Below are 24,173 nucleotides of genomic sequence, written 5' to 3'. Positions count from 1 at the left end.
CTGCACACACTACCTCTACATGTTTTTTTATTGTGGCGACGTTTTGTTCAGGGACCTTTTTATGACAGTCAGCTTTGGGGCTGTAATTCTCTGCGCCTCAAATGAGAGAAGCATTGCGCTGCGTGTTCACATTTCGCCATGAAATACCTTCCAATAGTTTAGTCACATATCAACCAACTAAGTGTTGTCTATTTGCTGACCATAGGGTGGCGCTCTGAGTTGCCACACTGAAGTGGGCTGAGGTAGAATGTGAGGGGTCATTGGACTTTCATATGGTCAACGTTTCTCATTGGTTAAGCACCCAGTAAGGGTTATTGTCAATGAATGGCTTACGGCAGAATCTCAAGTAATACTATTAACTCATTAATGAACAACAGAACGCATTACTTGATGCTGTAGAATTTGACTTTTCGCTTGCTATACCCCTGCATGAAGCTTCTGCCACAAAGAAATGACTAGGTGCAAATGTCATTTAAGTAATTCAATAATATTGATCCCATGTTGCTGGGTGGACTCGTGCAAAAAAAATGTGGATCACTCTCGCACTCCATTCTATATATAAAAAAATATATCACATTTCTCTCCTGTATCTCCCAGTCTCTGTTTTCATTCGTCTTGCTGTCATCAACACTCGTCCTTCAAGGCGCTCTGTCCATCAATATGCCTTCCTTTCACAACCCCAATAAGGTGAGGGGTAAAGGAAATAGCCGTGTTAAGTTTAGACCTAAAAATGCATCATATGACCATGCTCTATGATCATTGCTCTGTGAAAAACGAGATGTCTACTCAAACCTTTTCCTATAGTTTCCCTGTACTATCATTTCCCTGTACTGTACTTTTCTATTCTTGGCCACATCAATTCCTGCAGTGTCATTCCCTAGCATGCGCCATTTGCAATTACAGATAGTCATTCGAAGAAAGAAGTTCAAGAGAGTAGGTTACGAAAGCACATACAGTACCAGTCAAATGTTTGGACACACCTACTCATTCAAGGGTTTTTCTTTATTTTGACTATTTCCTACATTGTAGAATAATAGTGAATACATCAACATGATGAAATGACATGACAATCTAAATCGATTTTAGATTCTTCAAAGTAACCACCCCACTGCCTTGATGACAGCTTTGCACACTCTTAGCATTCTCTCAACCAGCTTCACCTGGAATTCTTTTCCATCTGATGCAGCACTCCATCACTCTCAGTCAAATAGCCCTTACACAGCCTGGAGGTGTGTTGGGTCATTGGCCTGTTGAAAAACAAATGATAGTCCCACTAAGTGCAAACCAGATGGGATGGCGTATCGCTGCAGAATACTCTGGTAGCCATGTTGGTTAAGTGTGCCTTCAATTCTAAGTAAATCACAAACAGTGTCACCAGCAAAGCACCATCACACCTCCTCCTTCATGCTTCACGGTGGGAACCACACATGCAGAGATCATCCGTTCACCTACTCTGCGTCTCACAGACTGCTTTTGGAACCAAAAATCGATCTAATTTACATTGCTCGTTTTTCTTTGCCCAAGCAAGTCTTTTTCTTATTGGTGTCCTTTATAAGTGGTTTCTTTGCAGCAATTCGACCATCATCGCGCAGTCTCCTCTAAACAGTTGATGTTGAGAAGTGTCTGCATTTGTTTGGGCTGCAATTTCTGAGGCTGGTAACTCTAATGAACTTATTCTCTTCAGCAGAGGCGATTCTGGGTCTTCCTTTCCTGTGGCGGTACTCATGAGAGCCAGTTTCATAGCGCTTGATGGTTTTTGCGACTGCACTTGAAGACACTTTCAAAGTTCTTGAAATGTTCTGGATTGACTGACCTTCATGTCTTAAAGTAATGGTGGACTGTTGTTTCTCTTTGCTTATTTGAGCTGTTCTTGCCATTATATGGACTTGCTCTTTTACCAATTAGACCATTCTGTGCTTCAAACTTTGTGGGAACAGTTTGGTGAAAGCCCTTTCCTGTTTCAGCATGACAATGCCCCGTGCACAAAGCAGAGGTCCATACAGAAATGGTTTGTCGAGATCGGTGTGGAAGAACTTGACTGGCCTGCACAGAGCCCTGACCTCAACCCCATCGAACATCTTTGGGATGATTTGGAAGCAGACTGCGAGCCAGGCCTAATTGCCCAACATCAGCGCCTGATCTCACTAATGCTCTTGTGGCTGAAGGGAAGCAATGTTCCAACATCTAGTGGTAAGCCTTCCAATAAAAGTGGAGGCTGTTATAGCAGCCAAAGGGGGACGAACTCCATATTATTTCCCATGATTTTGGAATAATATGTTCGACAAGCAGTTGTCCACATACTTTTTGTCATGTAGTTACCTCAATTGCTGCCACACTTATTGCGCTATGAATGGAAAAGTCAAATGCTAATGCCTATTCAAATCTGACAAGCTAGCAAAACTAATGACACTATGTCAGAAACAAGGAGGCCTCTTTTGCTCCCATCCAACAGGGCTCGTTTTCCTGTCGGCTCCCATGAGTCTTGTGCGTGGGATATCCCTAAGTGAAAGGAATGGTGTGAACAACCATGTACTGCTGAATGCCCTTTACGACAAGTAAAGGCCCCAGCATGATGCAGGGAAAAGTCCTAAAATGGCCCCCGACATCTAAAGGTCCCCACTAATACGTAAAAGTATGACTTATCGAACTAAACCTTATGGAACTGCATTCCCGAAATAAAATGACACTGGGTGCTATGCCCAGTTGCATGGTGTCACCTGGGATATTTATATCCAGTGAGTCATTCTGACTACATAGAGACTCAGCTGCCACTTCTATTCTTACTGTATCTAATGCTGTAACAAGTAACCCCGCTAATGCCAACGCTATAGCTACTTTATCTATAGCCTTGACCGTGTACTACTAGTTAACGCAGCGCTGTCAATACCTCAACACAGCAACCTTCATGTTTTTATCGATGTTATTTCATTGCTAACACTGAATTTGCAGAACAAATCGGTCTTAAGGCCTGCACAGAAGGCATTTGCGTCGTACGACAGCTAATTAACGTTACGCTAACTACAGAACTTGGCAAGAGTTTAAGCTATTTACATTCCTTTCTCTGTGGATAGGCTCTGAAGTATTTTGGAATTGTGCACATGTTGTAAACAGGCTTTTTGTCCCTATTGGTTTTCAATACATATTGAGTTATGTCACTGTATGAACTTATCAGTGACTGGGCCAAGGGAACTGGGTGGTATCTCACAAACAGGATCCATGAAGCAGACAGCTACCTTTGATGAACACCCAGTGAATAATTGAGTTTATGAAGAAAGACCAAATGTACATGTTATCTCAAAGTTTAAGGGATAGTTCAGCCAAATTACAAAGTTAATGTTCCCCAATTAGCATTCAAATATTTCATGCCCATTTCAATGCCGGACGTTAGTGGTTGGTGGCAGTGTTAGTTTATAAATCCTTAAGAGTCTATTGACGCACCCCTCAGTTTAAGCTATAGATATCAGTTTTTGGCTGCGTCTCATTCTACCGCATCCGCCTATGTCGGCCTTCCGCATCTGCGGTGGAAGGTGGCTGAGCTACAGTGGTGTTTGTCAGACATCCTGAAAATGTCTGCAGCGTCCAAACTATTAGGATCACTCTATGGTGTTCTCAGTTTTGCTCAAAGACCCCCACAAGTGTCACGGGACTCTTCTGAAGGTAACCCATACAAACTGGAAGTATGGAGGTAGTTTTGTGCCAACAAAAATAAGGGGTTGTGTCCCCCCCCAAAAAAGCTAAATTTTTCTGTGCTTTCATATATTTCCTAGATGTAGGACAGACATTTCAAAACCTTATTCCTTATGATTCATTTTTGGACTGTCTTTTTTGCCACTCATGAATGTATTATTCAATGTGTTTCTAAGGGCTATAGTAGTAAATGCCTAAGTGAGAGTGAGATTCAAAATCAAATAGCTAAATGATACATGGTATGACCATCTTAAAACAATTCCATATGTTAGCTGAGTTACTTGCGCCTCCATAGCTCTGACATTTTGAGTTACTGGAAGTTTAACTGTGCAAGTCAGCAGGAACAGGCTGCGTTCATGTTTCGTAAGTTAGCTACCCACACAGCTGCAACACTGCGATAGTTATCACTCGCACAGAACCGGGACGCATATAGGATCCGGGGGTGGGGGTTAAGGCAGCACATGGCGATCTTTCAGGCTGGCATGACGGTGTGGCACGTTAGCGCTGCTGTTGGAGTGGCAGGAAGGGGTGTTGTGGGTGTCCCGGGGTGCCTGGGTTACACCACCCCAAGTTATCACAGGCAGCACAGAGGGTACTGACTGACACTGCACCCATAGACAGAGATCAGCAAGAGTGAGGGAGGGAGGGAGGGAGGGAGGTAGGTTGAGAGAGAGAGCGAGGATATTGAGTTAAATGTCACTGCGCTACCCTGAGGGAGACACTGACAGGCCGACCCTTTTCACAGCCCCCAAATCTCAGAGGTCAGGCAGGCCATACAACAGCTGAGAGGATCCAGCCTGGCTGAAGAGGGGAGGAGGGGGGGGATGAAGGAGAGAAGAGGGGTGCTGAGAGACATTGGCAGAGGAAAAGGAGCATAAAATATGTCATAAAAATGTCAGGGGACACCAAAGGAAAATTAATTCAAGGCTGAGAATAAAATAAATGCTTGTACAGCGATCATTTGTATTTGGTTGATATACATGTATGGTCGGGACGTTTGACATGTGTACTGTACACATTGAAGTTATCAAGAGTATGTGTCTTGCCACTTGTTCTGTACACTAATGTAATGCCTATGAAATAGTTGAAGTCAAGGCTATTTTTATTCAGAACACAGATATGGCGTTTAAAAGAAAACATATGTATCAAGCCTTATAATATTTTGTTTGTGACCGTGTTCAATTACTGTAAGCATGCATACATAGAGTGCATCAAGTTTTAATTTGCTCATCTATCACTTATTCCCAAATCAACCCCTTGGCACTTGTGTAGATGTGATTTAATTAGATGGGTGTAAGCAATATGGTGGTAGCTCCATCTTGCCCTCTGATAGGCCAGGTGTAGTTGCCATACTGCAGACATCTATTGAATCCTTTTAAATCAATACAATTAAATTAATTAATTTATTATTTTATTTATTATTTATTTATTATTATTTTAATTATTAATTAATTAAATTTAAAAAATCACCCCCCTTAAAAGATTTAGATGCACTATTGTAAAGTGGCTGTTCCACTGGATGTCTTAAGGTGAACGCACCAATTTGTAAGTCGCTCTGGATAAGAGCGTCTGCTAAATGACTTAAATGTAAATGTAAATGTACAATTGCCTAGAGGGCAGGGCCTGAGGGTTAATTTGGGATTCGGGATATGTATGTGGCCCTTCACTACTCACCTACTGTACAATTAATTTTATGGGGCTGCTTTGCCCATCTGCAGGGAGAGGAGACCTAGGTCATAAGGTCAGCCGCAGCTGCCTGGGCATCTGAACTCAAGGCCCGGAAAGCCCATTGCTTCTCAGTATCGAACAATGCTTCTCAGTATTTGTCGATGTGCCCTTGAGCAAGGCGCTCAACCCTAATTACTCCTATAAGTTGCTCTGGATAAGAGCGTCTGCTAAATGTCTCATATGTAAATGTAAAATGAACCCTCGAGTCATGGTAGGTGCATTGTTTAAAGCAAATGGTCACCCACAAATCCATAAATTGTTCGTTGAAACCAAATGAGAGTTCAAGAAATGTGTAAATACATTTCCTATGTCACTTTATTGTACCACATTCATTGCTTTTTCGTCTTTAAGGTTCTTTGTTAAAACCGAATGGTTGTTCAAGAAATGTGTAAATACCTTTCCTATGTCCCTCCCGTTGTACTACATTCGACCGAGACTTAACCACAGACCCATGAGTAAGGCAAACGGGAGCAAATGGAGTCGTTTCCTCCTTAATCAATGAACCATGACCATAGGTGGTGCCCGAGAGGACCACTTGTCAGGTTATTCATCACGGATAAATGACAACTTCTGTTTCTCTCTAGAAGAAACTCCGTAACAGCCTTTAGGTCAGGACGTGCCCATTTAAAATGAGCTGTTACACAAGTGGTAAATTAAACCAGTGGGGAAGACAACTGTTTTTTATTGAGTATTAGATTTAGAGAAAGATCTGGACTTACATGGCGTCATCAAACTGAGTTAATAAATACAACTAGGCTTTCTTTTTTTTATCTATAAAACTGGCCACAGTTTTCTCTTACAAGTGAAGTAAGAAAAACAACCATACTATATTTCAAACTTGAAGTGAGATACATTACAGAACTGATTGAAAGTGCATAAATCTAAATGATCAATGACCCTTTGACCAATGACATATGATACTTCCATAAAGTCCAAGTAATGCACCAGTTAACCACTGACCTAATTCCTAGAGATTTATGTCTTTGACTTTCAAAGTCCATTTTTGGTAGCTTTAATATTCTATGCCACTATCTTTTCTCTTTAAAATACATTTTACCTGGGTCTTCTCATTTGTTTCTCGTCAGTCGGCAGGCATTAACCGAATCAATGCTCTGGTTCTGCCACAAGAAGACATTGTACAGTTGCTGCATGGGTGTCGATTTCGGGGATCAACTGTCACACATCTACTTAATCTGCGTCATATCTCCCAACTGCCTTTCCCTCCTTCCCCTCCCCTCTCTCCACGGCGGGGTTCTCTCTACTGAGCGATAGTAAGATATACCTGCTCTCCTCTCCTGCTGCCCCACCAGTCATTCCTTTAACTCATACTCTAACGCCTTTCTTCTTTTATTCCCTCACTCCTTTTCTCTGCCCTTCTATTCACTCTCACTCCCCTTCTTTTGTTCTTTACCTTTGTTCTTCTCATTTGCTCTCACATTCTAACACACTGTGTTACTCCATGCTTCCCCAGGTCCCCCAGGCCTCAAATGGTATGCTTGATCTCTCTCATCTGTCCAACAAGTCTTTTGATACTTGTTTAATGAAAGGAAAAGAGGTGCAGTGAGATAATTACGATGATAAATGCCCCCCAACATTGCCCAACAGAAGTGGCATAACTGTGGTTTGAACTATCTGTTCGGTTCCATGTGAACCCCCATGCATCAATGTACCACCCTGGTTGCCTAGGCTTCGATGTCACTGCGCTCCGCTAATGCTTGTACTAAGTTAACCTTCCACCACCTCTCTCTATCCATCTCGCTCTCTCGCACTCTTTCTCTGTCTCGGCCCCCTTCCTCAGCAGAAACCAGTTGAGCCGTCACTCAATGTTTCCCCTCCTCCCCCTGCAAGATCTGTCTCACTCTCTCACCTTCTCCCCTATCCTTATTCCACTGACCATGCATGTTCCAAAAACAGTTCTTATTCCATGGTACACCCCCCCCTTTCAACTCCGTATCCCCCCCTTCCCCCTCCTCCCCCAGGCCAAGTCCACAATTCCTGTCCAAGTCTACCAGCTTACCTCCCTATTACTCCACCTCGAGCCCCACCCTCACCATCCCATATCTCTCATGCTGGAATTTAGAGGCGTGTACAATTGAGGTCCCCACCAATAGTGTGGCCGTGCTGATATAAAACCCTGCAGCAGTGTTTGCTTATTCGCCTTTCTGTCAGTCCAGCACTCCTGCTTGTGGAGGGGTCGAACAAAATCAAGGGACCAATACAAGTCCTAGCACCACACACAAAAGAAAAAGGAGCAACACAACGAAAATCAAAAGAGCACGCCTAGACACGGCCAGTAGCAAGGATGGAGAACGCGCACACGAAGACGCCGGCAGAATGCCTGGCCTTCTTCGGGGTGAACATGGAAACCGGTCTCACCCCAGACCAAGTCAAGAAGAACCTGGCCAAGTATGGCCCCAATGGTGAGACCCACGGAGGGATGGAGGGGTGCATGAAGAAAGGGGGACATAGAAAAGAAATGGAAACTGACGGTAGAATAGACTAAGTACGGGAGGTGTGCCCTGTAGCATAGAGACCACTGGGTTAGGCATTTACAACCAGTAGATGTGATGTTTAATATGTGAAGGAAGGATCATATCTGTTAAGGACATCTCAAGTTTTCCTCACTTTGAAGTTTTTTTTTTTCTTCATTAGGGACACTTGCAGCGGGCAGTGAGGTTCTGTGTTGGATTATTTTTTTTAGAAAAGGGTTAGGTTAGTTGCCACAGGTGGTAGACATGGACATGCAGAGACTGAGAAGCAGAGACTTTTGGGGGCTTTGAAGGGCTATTTAAAGAGGAAAGGAAGAGGAGTGGGAGGCAGAGAGACGGGTGATGGCTCAAGAGTCTTCATGGGTAATATACAGGGCGAGCATTTTATTACATTTTTATTTAACCTTTATTTAACTAGGCAAGTCAGTTAAGAACAAATTCCTTATTTACTATGACAGCCTACCAAAAGGCAAAAGGCCTCCTGTGGGGATGTGGGCCTGGGATTAAACAAATTATTTAAATACAACATAAATATAGGACAAAAAACACATCACAACAAGAGAGGCAACACAACACTACATAACGAGAGACCTAAGACAACAACATAGCAAGGCATCAACACATGACAACACAACATGGTAGCAACACAACATGATAGCAGCACAAAACATGGTACAAACATTATTGGGCAGCACAAAGGGCCAGAAGGTAGAGACAACAATACATCACACAAATCAGCCACAACTGTCAGTAAGAGTGTCCATAATTGAAGAGATTGAGATAAAACTGTCCAGTTTGAGTGTGTGTTGCAGCTCGTTCCAGTCACTTGCTGCAGCGAACTGAAAAGAGGAGCAACCCGGGGATGTGTGTGCTTTGGGGACCTTTAACAGAATGTGACTGGCAGAACGGGTGTTGTATGTGGAGGATGAGGGCTCCAGTAGATATCTCAGATAGGGGGGAGTGAGGCCTAAAAGGGTTTTATAAATAAGAATCAAGCAGTGGGTCTTGCGACGGGTATACAGAGATGACCAGTTTACTGAGTAGTATAGATTGCAGTGATGTGTCCTATAAGGAGCATTGGTGGCAAATCTGATGGCCGAATGGTAAAGAACATCTAGCCGCTCGAGAGCACCCTTATCTGCCGATCTATAAATTATGTCTCCGTAATCTAGCATGGGTAGGATGGTCATCTGATGAAACAGGGTTAGTTTGGCAGCTGGGCTGAAAGAGGAGCGATTACAATAGAGGAAACCAAGTCTAGATTTAACTAAGGTTAGAGAAAGCTTGTTTGACACTAAGAAAGCTTTGTTGTAGAGCATTTAAAACCAAATCTGAGGGGCCAGCTGAGTATAAGACTGTCTCATCTGCATATAAATGGAAGAGAGCTTCCTACTGCCTGAGCTATGTTTTTGATGTAAATTGAGAAGAGTGTGGGGCCTAGGATTGAGCCTTGGGGTATTCCATTGGTGACAGGGAGTGGCTGAGACAGGAGATTTTCTGACTTTATACATTGCACTCTAAAAGCATAATTTTTGTCCTAGTGCAGAGGGGGAGGTCCTTAGATGGCTAACAGGGATGAATGATATGAAATATGATCACTGAGTTGCTGATCATTGACCAATTGCATGCAGTGTGAACTAGATAGACCAAGCAAAGTTAGATGGAAGTCTGCTTCGATTAGCTCGCTGAAATGCCCACACCATTTTGTGTTAATTTAACATTACATAAGCTGGTCACAATTGCATTTCTGGCCACAGTTTGTTAATGATCATGCTTTTGTAGCAAAAAAGTATTTGATGAATAAGCAAGTGTATCGATACACTTACAGGAAAGACTACAATCAGCAACATGGTAATTGCTATTATCAGATAATTGTCCACAATTCCATGGGCTACATTTCAATGCATTTCTGGTTTATGGCTAGTTTATGGGCAATCCAAATGTTATGTTGAATTAGTGTGTTCTTCCAGATTTTAAGGCTTGTTGATACAAAGCAATAGTTAAAACACTGATACATTATTTATTGAATCTGTTGTACACTAAGACACTTTAAAGTACAGTTTATCTAGGTGAGATTTTTGTTTTTGGTTCACCCAAAATGGTTGAAAGTAAGTATATAGACATTCACCAAACTGTGCTTTAAAATGTCTGTGTGTACAACAGATCCAATAAATAATGTATCATTGTTTAACTATATTATATATCTTCCCAGTCCAAGTGGTGATGAACTAAGCTAAGTCTGACATATCATACAATATCATGCAATTTATTTTGTCCTAATATTGTTTTTTGGGTTCTGCCCACCTTCCCTTCCCTGCATCGTGATTGGACAACCCCAGCACTGCCAGCTGAGGAGGGTAAGTGTTTTTTTCCACATCAACTGTCACTCATCCGAATTCACAAATAAGAAGCACATTGTGGAAATGTACCAACGTTTATCAATATTATGAATACTTTTTTACATGTGATTCACATCATTTTAAAAATGACTACTGGCTTCAATCCAAAATAAGATCAACCTTTATCAGGAGTTAATTTAAACATGCAAGCAATCACTTGATTGTGGAATTTCTTGCACATTATTGTATAATCCTCACACTCTTGTATAATCCTGGTAACTGAGCAACCACATTTATAGGTGTATGACTCCAAATCATTCAATACATGGGTCATTTCCCTTTTTTATATGATAATCACTTATTTGGGGTTGGAAATCAAGCAAAACATTACATACATTATCTCGCTTACACAGCATTCGGCATAATGCTTATCTTGCCTCCAGACACCAGACAAAAATAACAAATACACACAAATTCTCAGAACATTATTTAATAATACTTATTTTCTATTTCTATTTCTCTCTCTCTCTCTCTCTCTCTCTCTCTCTCTCTCTCTCTCTCTCTCTCTCTCTCTCTCTCTCTCTCAGGTAAGACCACCTGGGAGCTGATTGTGGAGCAGTTTGAGGATCTGTTGGTCAGAATCCTGCTGCTGGCTGCCTGCATCTCTTTTGTGAGTAAACAAAGGCTATGCTTTTATTATTTAATCAGGGTTATTTTGCTCACGATAATAGTAATTGTAGCCAAGAACACCTGTGAAATGATTTCAAGATGTTAACATCAAGTTTAATTCCCTTCCCACCCCAGAGTGAGAAGAAAATACTTATTTCTTATTTTTTTAGGGGGGGGGGGACCACCCATCATACACCCTCATACCTAATCTACAAATTTTTTGTTAAGACCCGTAATTGATATCAAACAGCTGTGACAGTGGCACTTAAAGTTGTAGGCCTACACCTGTAACCCAAGCCACTGGCCTGAAGGATGATCCTGCATATCACTGCTTTGGCATTGCTGTCTTGTCGCCCTATCAAACAACTTGTACCTTCTCTTGGCACTCCAAGTCCCCTTCCCTCTTAAAATATATTTTTGAACAGGAGAACTTGGGGTGGGGGTACATTGAACAGGACAAATATAAGCACCCCCTATTTGATCTTGAGAGGGGTGGTTGGAGGTGTATTAATTCCTACCACACGCTTTCCACCCCTTTGGGCAGCTGTCAGGATGGCCTTAGAAGGAAAATATTGAGGAGTGGGTGAGAGACAGGGGGTGCAAGGAGTAAGAGGGGAGGTCGAGGGGGTAATGATTTATTTTAAGAAAGACTCAAGCCAGGGAAGAGAAACTGTATCCTTCGGGAAAAGGTCAGGTCTGATGGAAGGAACGATGGGCTTCCACAGAAAGAGGTAGAGAAGGTTGAAGTGGATACTGTAGGAGCATGGAGTTATGGGACATGGAGATCAAGTGTACAGGGATTGTGTCATTGTGAAATACAGCAAACTGGAGCATTAAACTGCAAACTGGAGCAGTTGCTTCACTTTAGACAACAGCTGAACAACATCAACACAATTTAAGAAAACATTTGAACACAGCCAGCTGATTCGGTGTTTACCCATTAAAGTGTTGAGAGCCTATATGGAGTGTGCGACTATTCTTTAAATATTTGGACATAAGTTTACTATTCCAAAATTGCAAATGCACAAATGCGAAATTTAAAATGCATAAAACATACGATTTACACAATTCAAACATTTTCGCACACAGCATTTATAAATGAATTAACAAAATGCAAGTTAAGTAGGTTCATTTCTAAACCTGTAACAATTTTGCCACCTGTTGTTGTGCCCATGTACACTAGCATTGAGTCTGTGTAAGAGTATCAGACAGTAAACAGACTCAAATAGAACAGTGATGGAACACACACATGAAATCATTTTCTAAATGCCTGATAGTGCCCTGCAGTGCCCTCTGAACACTGCTTATTCACAATCATCTGAAACATCCTCACAGCTTCTCAAGCCAAGGGCTTCCCTCTGGAGAATTGTCATGTCCTAAAATCCATAACATCATTATAAACATGTGTAAACCATATATAAATCAACAGAAACCTACAGACAACCACAGACTATCAAATAGCCCATAGACATTCCTTGCTTTGCGGCAGATTCAGAATCAGACAACTTTATTGCCATGCCACAAATGTTACTAGGAATTTATTTGGATGTTTTACACAAAACCACTGTATCAGATAATAATTGCATTGATTTAACATTGATTTGACTGTGATCAAACACGGTTTCTCCTGCAGACAGCGTGACTGTATGCTGTGATGCAAATGCTGACACCAAATGCTAACCATTTTCCTCTGTTGTCCACCTGTTTGTGCTCAGGTGCTGGCTTGGTTTGAGGAAGGTGAGGAGACCGTCACTGCCTTTGTTGAGCCCTTCGTCATCCTCCTCATCCTTATCGCTAACGCTGTTGTTGGAGTGTGGCAGGTCAGTCGTGTTGACATACACACGTACATGTTGAGCAATGATACATACCCGCAGATTTGATGACCTATAGCATGTGGGTTGGTGACATAGTGCACGTGGGTTAGGGTTACTGAGAAAGATCAGTTTGCTCAATTGAAACAGAATTACTTTTGGACACCAGTGAGAATGACAGCCGGGCATGTTTTGAGTAATAACAGACAAACAGACAGCCACCTGCAGGGTAGCCTAGTGGTTTGAGCGTTGGACTCGTAACAAGAAGGTTGCAAGTTCAAATCCCCAAGCTGACAAGGTACAAATCTGTCGTTCTGCCCCTGAACAGGCAGTTAACCCACTGTTCCTAGGCCGTCATTGAAAATAAGAATTTGTTCTTAACTGACTTGCCTAGTTAAATAAAGATAAAATTAAAATAAATTGACTGTGGCTCTGTTAGTTTTACCATGGTCTATTTCCTTAACATTGAAAGGGGTGTTTGTATTGACTGTAGTTGCACGCGTGTCTGGTTGTCTGCCACAGGAGCGCAATGCTGAGGACGCCATCGAAGCTCTGAAGGAATACGAGCCTGAGATGGGCAAAGTCTTCCGTACTGACAGAAGGAGCGTGCAGAAGATCAAGGCCAATGTGATGGTTCCTGGTGATATTGTGGAGGTGTCCGGTGAGAGACCCATCTTTCTCTTAATTACCTATATTTTTATTCTGCAATTTCTTGTACACCGTTTTAAAGACCTAGAGACTAGGGACTCTAGACTATAGACTCATGCTGCAAATTAGCTCAAGCTAAAGCATGATGGGACAATTCATCTGACTGTTGATGACTCAATGTGTCAATGTTTTAATTGTATGTGTCCCCCTAACAAATACATGCATTTTATTATCGCTTACCCAATCAAATGTTTTCCTTCCTTTTTTACCACTTTAGGTGTTAAGTGGCTCTTTATTGTGTAAACTGTTGAGAAAGAAAGTTAGGGACTCACAGAGTGTATGTTTGAAAGGATTTTCAAGAGCAGGATGGAGGGGAGATGGGGAGGCCTCTTACCCATATAAGGCAGCGAGAGGGAGGGAGGGAAGGAGGGAGGGGGCAAACGGCTGTGAAATCATGCTGAGGGAAGGAAAACAAAATCTTGGGTATAAATACCCCCCTACCACCTGCCACACCTCTTCTCCCCTTCTTGCCCTCTCTCTCTCCCATCTCTCCCATTACCCACTGGTGTTCATTTATCATAGTACACCTGTTGCCCTTCAAGCCAGTCATTTCTATGGCATTCCTACAGCTTATTTTGATTGGTTGGTGTATAATGTGTCAGTTGAGGTTAAGCATGCATACTTATCTCCCCCTCCCCTTCCCCAGTCGGTGACAAAGTCCCCGCTGACATCAGGATTGTTGCCATCCGTTCCACCACCCTCCGCATTGACCAGTCCATTCTTACTGGTGAGGATCCTTACACACTACAACTCCCTACCATATAATAGATAACATGTTGTTTCAACTATGCAGAAACTAAAACAACAATACACAGTTACATGATTAAAAATCATTACGGATAAAGAACACAATAAGGTCTAAAGACCTATTTACATTATAGTCCTATAAGAAATGTGAGGAAGGGTGCTTTTTAGACCTGTATAAGGCATTGTCTTGCATACTGTTTTCTTGTTATGTGTCCTCTCGTTGACCATTGTCTGTGGGTCCCCCTCAGGTGAGTCCGTCAGTGTGATTAAGCATACTGAATCCGTCCCCGACCCCAGAGCCGTCAACCAGGACAAGAAGAACATGCTTTTCTCTGCAAGTATCCCTCCACCCCTCCTTCCCTCCACACCTCTATCTCTCTATTCTGTTCTCCCCTCCACCACTGTGTCGCTACATCCTTCTTTTCTTTATTCACCTGTCCCTACCTGCCTCCATCCTTTTTCTACACCTCTATCCCTCACTCTGGCCCTCGGTCTTTCTCGCTCTTTCGTAACACACCCTCTAGCGTTCTCTTTTCATGACTAGTAAACTTTTCTTAATCCTCTTGGTTCCTAGATGAACAGAAGGCCTACAGTAGTGTATAACAGTTTGTAACAGGGTGTACAGTGTGAAATAGTGTATAACCATATAAAAAAATGTTTTTACGTTGTATACTAAATTCTACATTATTTTCTCACTGTCTATCCACCACTTCCACCTCTACCAACCACAGGGCACCAACGTCGCTGCCGGCAGGGCCATTGGCGTGGTTGTGGCTACCGGAGTCTCCACCGAGATTGGCAAGATCCGCGACCAGATGGTCGCCACCGAGCAAGAGAAGACCCCCCTGCAGGCCAAGCTGGACGAGTTCGGCGAGCAGCTGTCCAAGGTCATCTCCCTGATCTGTGTTGCCGTGTGGGCGATCAACATTGGCCACTTCAACGATCCCGTCCATGGAGGTTCCTGGATCCGTGGTGCCGTCTACTACTTCAAGATCGCCATTGCCCTGGCTGTGGCCGCCATACCTGAGGGTGAGGGAGAGAGGGATGGAGGGAGGGAGGGATGGATAGGGGAAAGAGAGATGTCATGGGGAGGGGAAGGGGGCATGAATGTGTGTCTTTGGGGGAGAGATGGGTTGTGGTGTGTATGTGCGTGTCCGTGTATGTGTGTCTGTGTGTGTACTTGTGTGTGCACATGTGTGTGGTTGTTCAGGTATGTGCGGTTCACACAATCCTCGTTGTATGTGATATTCCATTGTGACTAAATGCACACTATGTTATTCTCACTATATCACTACTATTTGATTTACTCACGGTTTCGACTATCATCTCTCTACCAGGTTTGCCCGCTGTCATCACTACCTGCCTGGCTCTCGGTACCCGCCGTATGGCCAAGAAGAACGCCATTGTCCGCTCTCTGCCCTCTGTGGAGACCCTGGGTTGCACCTCAGTCATCTGCTCTGACAAGACCGGAACCCTGACCACCAACCAGATGTGTGTGACCAAGGTGGGTGCAGCACAGAACATAGTACCCTATAACGGGTCTGCAACTGGCAGCCCACGGGCCAAATCCGGGCTCCGAACCGATTTAATGTGGCTTGCCATGGTTGTCTTAGTAGAAACATACAGACACATTTGTACACAGACACACATTTCACTGGGACATTGGGCAGCACATTGTTCCCTATGTGACCAATTTGGGCACATTCAGACACTTGTCAGAATCGCGCACATACACACATACACACATACACAAACTGAACAGTCATTTCACAACTTCCCTTTGTTTCTTCCTCTCTAGATGTTCATCATCAAGAATGTCGACGGCGACCATGTCAACCTGGACATGTTCGACATCTCCGGCTCCAAGTACACCCCCGAGGGAGAGGTGTAAGTAGTCCCGTTTCTGTGGCAACCAGCGTTAACTTTACGAACATAGGTACCATTCAAGCTACCGAGCCTCATATGACCGCTATGTGAACGCATCTTCTCTTTATTCCCTCTTTCTCTATTCTCCCTATATCTTCCTTCTTTCCCTCTGTCAATCTCTCTCTCCCTTTTTCTTCCACCTCTCTATCTCTTCCCTCTCTTAGCTCCCAGGGAGGTGCTAAGACCCCCTGCGGATCCTACGATGGCCTTGTTGAGCTGGCAACCATCAGCGCCCTGTGCAATGACTCCTCTCTGGACTACAACGATGTAATGAATTGATTGATTTGTTATTCATTTATCACATTAGTAGGCAGGGACAGCGCACCGTTCATTCATTCCGTCCGTCAATAGTTCAGTTTTCCCATCAAGTTCTCGCTATGTCGCTCATTTTCTTCTGTAGTCCATTAAACACAGATAAAACGACATGGCTAACACATATTTATGCTCTGACAAAGTCATTGTGACAAAGCTTTGAACTTTGTTGTTTAGTCGTCACATACAGCGGATAGGTGCAGTGAAATGTGTTGTTTTACAGGGTCAGCCGTAGAACTGCTGCGCCCCTGGAGCAAATTAGGGTTAAGTGCCTTTCTCAAGGGCACATTTGTCACCTTGTCAGCTCGGGTATTCAAACCACAACCTTTTCCGCTTGGCAACTGAAATGTACTCCCTGCCGTCGTGGCTAACAAACATCAAGTAACATGTTTTATGATTACGAAGGTGTCCCGTTGCTGTAGATTCCACCTTCAGCCTCTTCTTAACTTCTTTTCTGTGACACTTTATCTCTATTTATCTCCCTTCCCTCCAGGCCAAGAAGATCTATGAGAAAGTGGGCGAGGCCACCGAGACTGCCATGTGCTGCCTGGTTGAAAAGATGAACGTGTTCAACTCCAAAGTTACAGGCCTCTCCAAGCCTGATAGAGCCAATGCCTGTTGTGCTGTGATCAAGCAGCTGATGAAGAAGGAATTCACCCTGGAGTTCTCCCGCGACAGGAAGTCCATGTCTGTGTACTGCACCCCCTCCAAGGGCGATGGTGGAGCTAAGATGTTTGTGAAGGTCAGCTCCTCTCTCTCTCTCTCTCTCTCTCCACTTTCAAGCTCTCTTCTTCTAGTCCTCTTCCTCCAGTGCGTTGAACATGGGCTTATGCCTTATTGTTCCATTGCAAGTAGTTTATTAGCCACTAAATTATAGTCTCTCAACAGTTCTAGTGACAACTGCATTTTCAAAGCAGGAATGGAAGGAGTTTGATTTGGTCCCTTTGTGAAAACCCAACCTCTCTCTGTTTCCTCCTCACTCAAATAGGGTGCCCCCGAGGGTGTGATTGACAGATGTGCCTATGTTCGCGTTGGCACCACCCGCATTCCCCTGACTAGTGCCGTCAAGGAGAAGATTTTGGCTGTGATCAAGGAATGGGGTTGCGGCCGCGATACCCTGCGTTGCCTGGCCCTTGCCACCCGTGACACCCCCCTGAAAGTCGAGGAGATGAAGCTTGAGGATGCCACCAAGTTCATTGATTACGAGGTGAGAAAAAAATATTTCTCTCTGTAGATAGATGGATGGATATATGAGAGGATGGATGGATATATGAGAGGATGGATGGATACATGAGAGGATGGATGGATATATGAGAGGATGGATGGATATATGAGAGGATGGATTGAGAGGATGGATGGATATATGAGAGGATGGATGGATATATGAGAGGATGGATGGATACATGAGAGGATGGATGGATACATGGACAGATACGTGGATGGACACCTTTTTTTGGATGGATGTCTAGCCAGATATATCCAAGTTGGTTTTGACTCATCTTCACCTTTCTCCCTCACTCCTCTCGTCCCCAGACTGACCTGACCTTCGTTGGCTGCGTTGGTATGCTGGATCCCCCACGTAAAGAGGTTACGCCCGCCATTCTGTTGTGCAAAGCTGCTGGAATCCGCGTCATCATGATCACTGGTTAGTGTACCACTACCTCCTCTCTAGCACCCATTCCCAATACAGACCATCCTCCTTTACAAAGTGACTGTGTATATGTTTCCTTTATCTATGAGTTTGATCTAGATTGTGTTGTCTGTTTCTAAGTAAATATTACAATCTCCTGTGACTTTGATCTAGTTTGTGTCGCCTCCGTTCTTAAGTAAATATTATACTTGTCTGTGTTGAAAGTGGTGTTGCATCCACAATGGTTTTTGTTGTGTCTGTGCTATCACGTGTCTATTGTGTTAATATCTCTGTTTACATAGACTGTATTCCACGTATTCCACGTTATATTAGCATGTTTTGTTTGTTGCTAATTCCCAGTCACATATTACCTGGGGTTGAATTGGAGAGAAACATTTTATTCCTGTAAAATTACTGTAAAAAACAACAACTGTAAATTCACCAACTAAAATGTCAAAATGAGTTTCACGTTGAAAACGCAGTTCCCCTTCGATTCCACCCCTGGTCATTATTACTGTACAGTACATCTCTTTATCCTTCATCTGATTGGCTAATGTCACCCTTCGACTCCCTCAGGTGACAACAAGGGAACCGCAGTGGCCATCTGCCGTCGTATTGGCATCTTCACAGAGGACGAGGATGTGACTGGAAAGGCCTTCACTGGCCGTGAGTTCGACGACCTGCCCTCATTTGAAATGCAAAGCGATGCTGTCAGAAAGGCTAGCTGCTACGCCCGTGTGGAGCCCTCCCACAAGTCCAAGATCGTTGGGTTCCTGCAGGGCCAAGACGAGATTACCGCCATGGTGAGGCCTAGACATATGTGTAGATACACATGCAATATACTATATATACTTGATAGTAGTTCAAGTGAATCCAAAGTTTACCCCAAATTCCTGTAACGTAACTGTTAGTGCACTGGATGTGATCCAGTACTCCTCCAGTGATCTTTGAATGACTGACTTGAACATGCACCACTTCAACTGACCCTCTCTCTCTCCCTCCCCTTAAACCAGACCGGTGATGGTGTGAACGATGCCCCCGCCCTAAAGAAGGCCGAGATCGGCATCGCCATGGGCTCTGGCACTGCCGTTGCCAAGTCTGCCTCTGAGATGGTCCTGGCTGACGACAACTTCTCTTCCATCGTGTCCGCCGTCGAGGAGGGCCGCGCCATCTACAACAACATGAAGCAGTTCATCCGCTACCTCATCTCCTCCAATGTTGGTGAGGTCGTCTGGTGAGTGTCCTGTCCATACGGGACGGACTGGGTTCGAACCCTGGGCTCTCTGATACTGTCTTAGCCCATCGAGCTAAAACCTAGGTATTAGGTCGTCTGGTGACGTTTGAACCCGGGCTCTCAGAGATTGTGTTAGCCCATCAAGCTAAAGCCTAGGCATTAGCTTAGGGACCTAACTTCTCTCCTCCTTGTCCTCCCCATCCCTTCAACTGTAGTCTGCTTTCATCTCTGGGATTTGTACTTTTTTAACTTGTAACCACTTGTAAAACCTAAATCAATCAATCCACCTTTTCTTCCCTTCACTCATTCAGTATCTTCCTAACTGCTGCCCTGGGTCTGCCCGAGGCTCTTATCCCCGTCCAGCTGCTGTGGGTCAACCTGGTGACTGACGGTCTCCCTGCCACCGCCCTGGGCTTCAACCCCCCCGACCTGGACATCATGGGCCGCCGCCCCCGTTCCGCCAAGGAGCCCCTGATCTCCGGCTGGCTGTTCTTCAGATATATGGTCATTGGAGGTAAGTGTGGAAGAATAGGACAGGGGCACTATCTGTTTATGTCCCAAAGGGCAACCTATTCCCTTCATAGCGCACTATTTTTGTCCTGGGCCAATAAGGTTTGTACTATATAGGGAATATGGGCCCTGGTCAAAAGTAGTGCACTATGAAGGGAATAGGGGGCCATTTAGGACATATCCCCTGTCTGCTTTGCATTAGTACGGTCCTGTAAGGGCTGGTTTAACACCACCAAGGTGTTCACCACCTGAGTCTGTGTCTGACGGTAAGTCTTTTTGGTCTGCACCAGGATATGTCGGTGCCGCCACTGTCGCAGCTGCCGTCTGGTGGTTCATGTACGATTCTACCGGCCCCGGAGTCACCTTCCACCAGCTGTCCCACTTCATGCAGTGCCACGACGACAACGAAGACTTCGTCGGCATTACATGCAAGGTGTTCGAGGCCTCTCCCCCTATGACGATGGCTCTGTCCGTGTTGGTCACCATTGAGATGTCCAACGCCCTCAACAGGTCAGACGCAGAATGCACACGCACAGGCACAGACACACACTCATACACATACAGATGCAAGAGCACAGACACACACACACACACACACACACGCATATACAGATGCAAGAGCACAGACACACAAGCATACGCAAGAGGCATGCACTCGCGTACACACACACACACACACACTCTAATCATGTGATGTTAAATTGTCTCCTTTAACCCCCCTCCCTTACAGCTTGTCTGAGAACCAGTCTCTGGTGCGCATGCCCCCATGGAGTAACTTGTGGCTGGTTGGAGCCATGGCTCTCTCCATGTCCCTCCACTTCATGATCATCTACGTCGACCCCCTGCCCGTAAGTACTGTCGCTGTGGAAATGGTCTTATCACAGTCCTCTGTCACTGTGGAAATGGTCCCATCATATGCTTTTATGCTTAATAAATACATTTATATTGCTCAGAAGACACTACTGAGTATTTTCTGCCAGTAGTTTGTCAGTTGTTCTTCCCTAATAACCCTGTGTTTCTTCTCTTCCCTTCTCCCGCCCAGATGGTCTTCAAGTTGACTCACTTGAACGTGGAGCAATGGTTGATTGTCCTGAAACTCTCTTTCCCTGTCATCCTGATTGACGAGGTGTTGAAGTTTGTCGCCCGTAACTACCTGGAGAGTAAGTGTGCCTCTAACACACACACACACCTTTACCATTGTAACCAAATGAATGGTATTCTATCCTTGTATTTGCAAGCAATTCTGCTTCTAAAGTACTTTGTATAACAGTTATACCCTAGCAGTTCTACTGTATAACATTCCTTGTTCTCCATTTGAATAACAGCTTTGATAAAAATCTTAAATGAATTCCTTCTTTCATTCACTCTGGTTATCTTTTATTTGGTATGAAATGAATAATCCTGCCATCTGGTTAAGACCATTTGTATCATAATGTTAATGCTTGTTTAACCTCTTCTAAATGTCTCTCTCAATTGTTTCAATCATTTTATCATCGACTCTCACTGCCTTTATTTCTTCTTTATCTCTATACTCTGCTCTCTCTTTCTCTAACTCCCTGTATTCATTATTTTTCTCGAAACTCCTTTTTCTAACTCCCTGTCTTCCTTCTTCCTATCTTCATACTCGCTCTCATTCTCTTTTATTTAGTCATATAACTCCATCCTTTCATTCCTCAATAACACGTTGAATCATCTTTTTACAGACTAATCCTGCCTATCACCCACCATTAGCCTGTAACCACAGCAAGGTATCCCACCAACTGCATCACTAGCGGTTCTCTCTTTGTGTGTATGTCATTGTGTTTATGTCAGGAGAGTGGGTGTACATGTGCAAAGCGAACCTGTGTTTTACAACCTGCCCAAGTTGCGTTCTTGTCGTTTTCAGTCTTCCCGGGGATCTCTAGCCTATATGCTCAAATGTGTGTGGACATGCTACTTCTGTATTGTATCTGTGCGGGTCTGGTTTATGGATGTTGTTTTCCACTGTTATACGTATAATTCGTATCAGTGATGTATCAGTAGGCTTTGGAGATTTGTCCCAGATCTGTTTGTGCTGTGTAGCCAACTTGTACGGTTGTGACATAGAAGTTAGTTATACAGCACAAACCAGGATATCATGAATCATGTCCTGTTGTTGCTGCTGTTGTGAGTTGTCTAGATGCTTCGGCATTGGCGTGGGTGTCTGAGTCTGAGTGGGTAGATGTTTGACGCAGTAACTGTTGTTGCCATAAACATTTGTAATATGAGCGATTATTCGATAAAAGTGTGATATATTTTTGCTCAGTATACTTTACCTCTGCAGTAAATAACCATATTGTAATATTTACATAGTGAACGTTCAGATCCTATACTATTAATATTGCATAGAAATCTTTATAGAAAAAAGAATGACAAGAAAGGCTAGTAATTAGCTATTGTAGTATTATAGCTATTGTGATAATACTACTATGGTTGAAATAACATGGTAATTATAGTTTCATTACATATTACATATCTCTGCTGCTAATTTCACCAGCTTTCATTTAAAACTAACATTGCAGTTAGCTCTTTCCCTCTGATTTACTGCTTGTTTTCTTTCCCTCTAGAAAAATAGAAATCTAGAAGAAGAGGAATTAGAGAGGTGTAGAAAGGGAGGACAAGGAGGAGAAGATTGAAAACGATGACGTTCACAACCAATGAATGAGGAGCTCTTGTGAGTCAACCAATAGAACAGAGGGGACAGAACAGGAAAGTCAACGAGAAAAAAAAAAAAACAATTTTAAAAATGCACATAAAACAACCTCTGTATATGGAAAGAGATTCAATTGGATTGGGGTTTTACTCCACCAAAACAATATTCAAATATTTAAGATTTTATTCATAGAAATAATGTATTAAAAAGAGATTTTTTGTTAAACTTGGATACCCTTGACTGTTGTTGTTTTTTTTGTTCCGTTTCTCCACCACAATCCAACTTGTGTTACATTTCACTACTACTCATTACTTTATCCGGGTCTTTGCCCCCATGTGCTCTACATCAGTCCAATGTAGGAGAGAAGTACTGTGCTGAAGGTTGTCCATAACATCAAACAAAGGACAAGCTCACTCACAACACTTAAGGTATTATATCTTTACCATGAATGAACAAAGTGATCAATACAAATGATGAATTTTTTAAACAAATGGCTGATTTTCAAGACATAAAATCAATGATTCACTCTCAACAGTACATCTGCATAAGCGGACAAACATTCAAATAAATGGTCTACATCTAAGCAATAATGGGTGTTTGGCTTCTCACAAATCCCACAACATTGGAAAACGTTCAACTGTTAGTGATTCCGACCTCATATAGTAAAAGTCTGCCCAGTTGCATTGTGTTGGAAATACAGAGAGGAAAATCCCACTAGATGTGAGTCCGGAAAGGGATGTCAGCATCCTTCATTTTTCTTTTGTAGTCTTCATCAAACAGTTGTGTCTGGGCAGGGGAGAAATGATTGGTCCAATCACCTACTACACCTGAAAGAAAACAAGAAGAGATTGAGATTGAGTCATTCCAACAACACTCAGATACTGAAATACTAAATATCCTGAAATAGTCAATACACTGAAATAGTTCATGTACCAACATATACTGAAATAGTCAATATACGTGTTGAGAAAATCTTGTTCCAAGAATCAGGCAGAAATGATTTATCAGCAATAAGAGTTTATTCAAGCAATTGCAGGGAAGCTTATCCTCCAGATGAAACCGGAGAGTAACTTAAAAATGTACAAATGACACAGTAATATATATACTTTACCTACACAAAGAATAGCTTACATGAGAGATAAGGGAGATAGGGGGAGATAAGGGGTACTTTACTCCCTTAAAGCATTATACAAACAAAAGCAGGTTCTAACCAGTTCTCACAGCCTATGTGTCTAAGATAGGGGAGTGATAAGAACTTTAGAGCCTAAACAGACTGGAATTCAGCCTGGTTGGGCCTTTGGTACACCAAAGATAAGGAGCCAATAACAGATCACTCTTTTGTGCAGTGTATGAAGAGGTTATTGGACAGTTGAAGGACAAATACCAGTGAATAGTACATATACTTCTAAAAATTACTTCTAAAAATTCACCTTTCCAGAAACAAGTCTCTCACTGTTGCCGCTTGCTATAGACCTCCCTCTGCCCCCAGCTGTGCCCTTGATACCATATGTGAATTGATTGCCCCCCATCTATCTTCTGAGCTCGTGCTACTAGGTGACCTAAACTGGGACATGCTTAACACCCCGGCCATCCTACAAACTAAGCTTGATGCCCTCAATCTCACACAAATTATCAATGAACCTACCAGGTACAACCCCAAATCAGTAAACACGGGCACCCTCATAGATGTCATCCTAACTAATTCGCCCTCC

At 43.3% G+C, this 24,173-nt stretch overlaps 2 protein-coding genes across 2 annotated transcripts in view; one reads left to right on the top strand and one right to left on the bottom strand.

The window, feature by feature from the left end:
- Positions 1-7,560: 7,560 nt before the first annotated feature.
- atp2a1l (ATPase sarcoplasmic/endoplasmic reticulum Ca2+ transporting 1, like) lies at positions 7,561-22,692 on the top strand. The gene is made up of 21 exons (XM_029629723.2): positions 7,561-7,835; positions 10,244-10,261; positions 10,831-10,913; positions 12,628-12,732; positions 13,246-13,384; positions 14,078-14,158; positions 14,427-14,512; positions 14,910-15,207; positions 15,516-15,682; positions 15,977-16,065; positions 16,269-16,371; positions 16,910-17,158; positions 17,405-17,623; positions 17,950-18,061; positions 18,623-18,849; positions 19,060-19,280; positions 19,592-19,794; positions 20,081-20,300; positions 20,521-20,638; positions 20,833-20,950; positions 22,376-22,692. Exons 1-21 carry the CDS (start codon positions 7,718-7,720, stop codon positions 22,381-22,383), a joined length of 2,982 nt encoding a protein of 993 aa, XP_029485583.1. The 5' UTR covers positions 7,561-7,717; the 3' UTR covers positions 22,384-22,692.
- sult1st6 (sulfotransferase family 1, cytosolic sulfotransferase 6) overlaps positions 22,448-24,173 on the bottom strand; it is a 31,279-nt gene continuing 29,553 nt past the window's right edge. The window contains exon 7 of the mRNA XM_029629727.2: positions 22,448-23,288. Coding sequence (XP_029485587.1) covers positions 23,176-23,288 — 113 coding nt within the window. The 3' untranslated portion in view covers positions 22,448-23,175. The remainder of the gene's footprint in view (positions 23,289-24,173) is intronic.

Source organism: Oncorhynchus nerka, linkage group LG23 (assembly GCF_034236695.1).
Source record: "Oncorhynchus nerka isolate Pitt River linkage group LG23, Oner_Uvic_2.0, whole genome shotgun sequence".
NCBI lineage: Eukaryota > Metazoa > Chordata > Actinopteri > Salmoniformes > Salmonidae > Oncorhynchus > Oncorhynchus nerka.
This window is presented reverse-complemented; position numbering and strand designations above follow the sequence as displayed.

Bases quoted from the DNA above. Each gene is read 5' to 3' on its own strand.
- atp2a1l (XM_029629723.2), top strand. From the start codon at position 7,718: ATGGAGAACGCGCACACGAAGACGCCGGCAGAATGCCTGGCCTTCTTC. The intron at 17,624-17,949 runs GTGAGAAAAAAA...TCTCGTCCCCAG, and splicing joins CCAAGTTCATTGATTACGAG to ACTGACCTGACCTTCGTTGG. The intron at 19,795-20,080 runs GTAAGTGTGGAA...GGTCTGCACCAG, and splicing joins CAGATATATGGTCATTGGAG to GATATGTCGGTGCCGCCACT.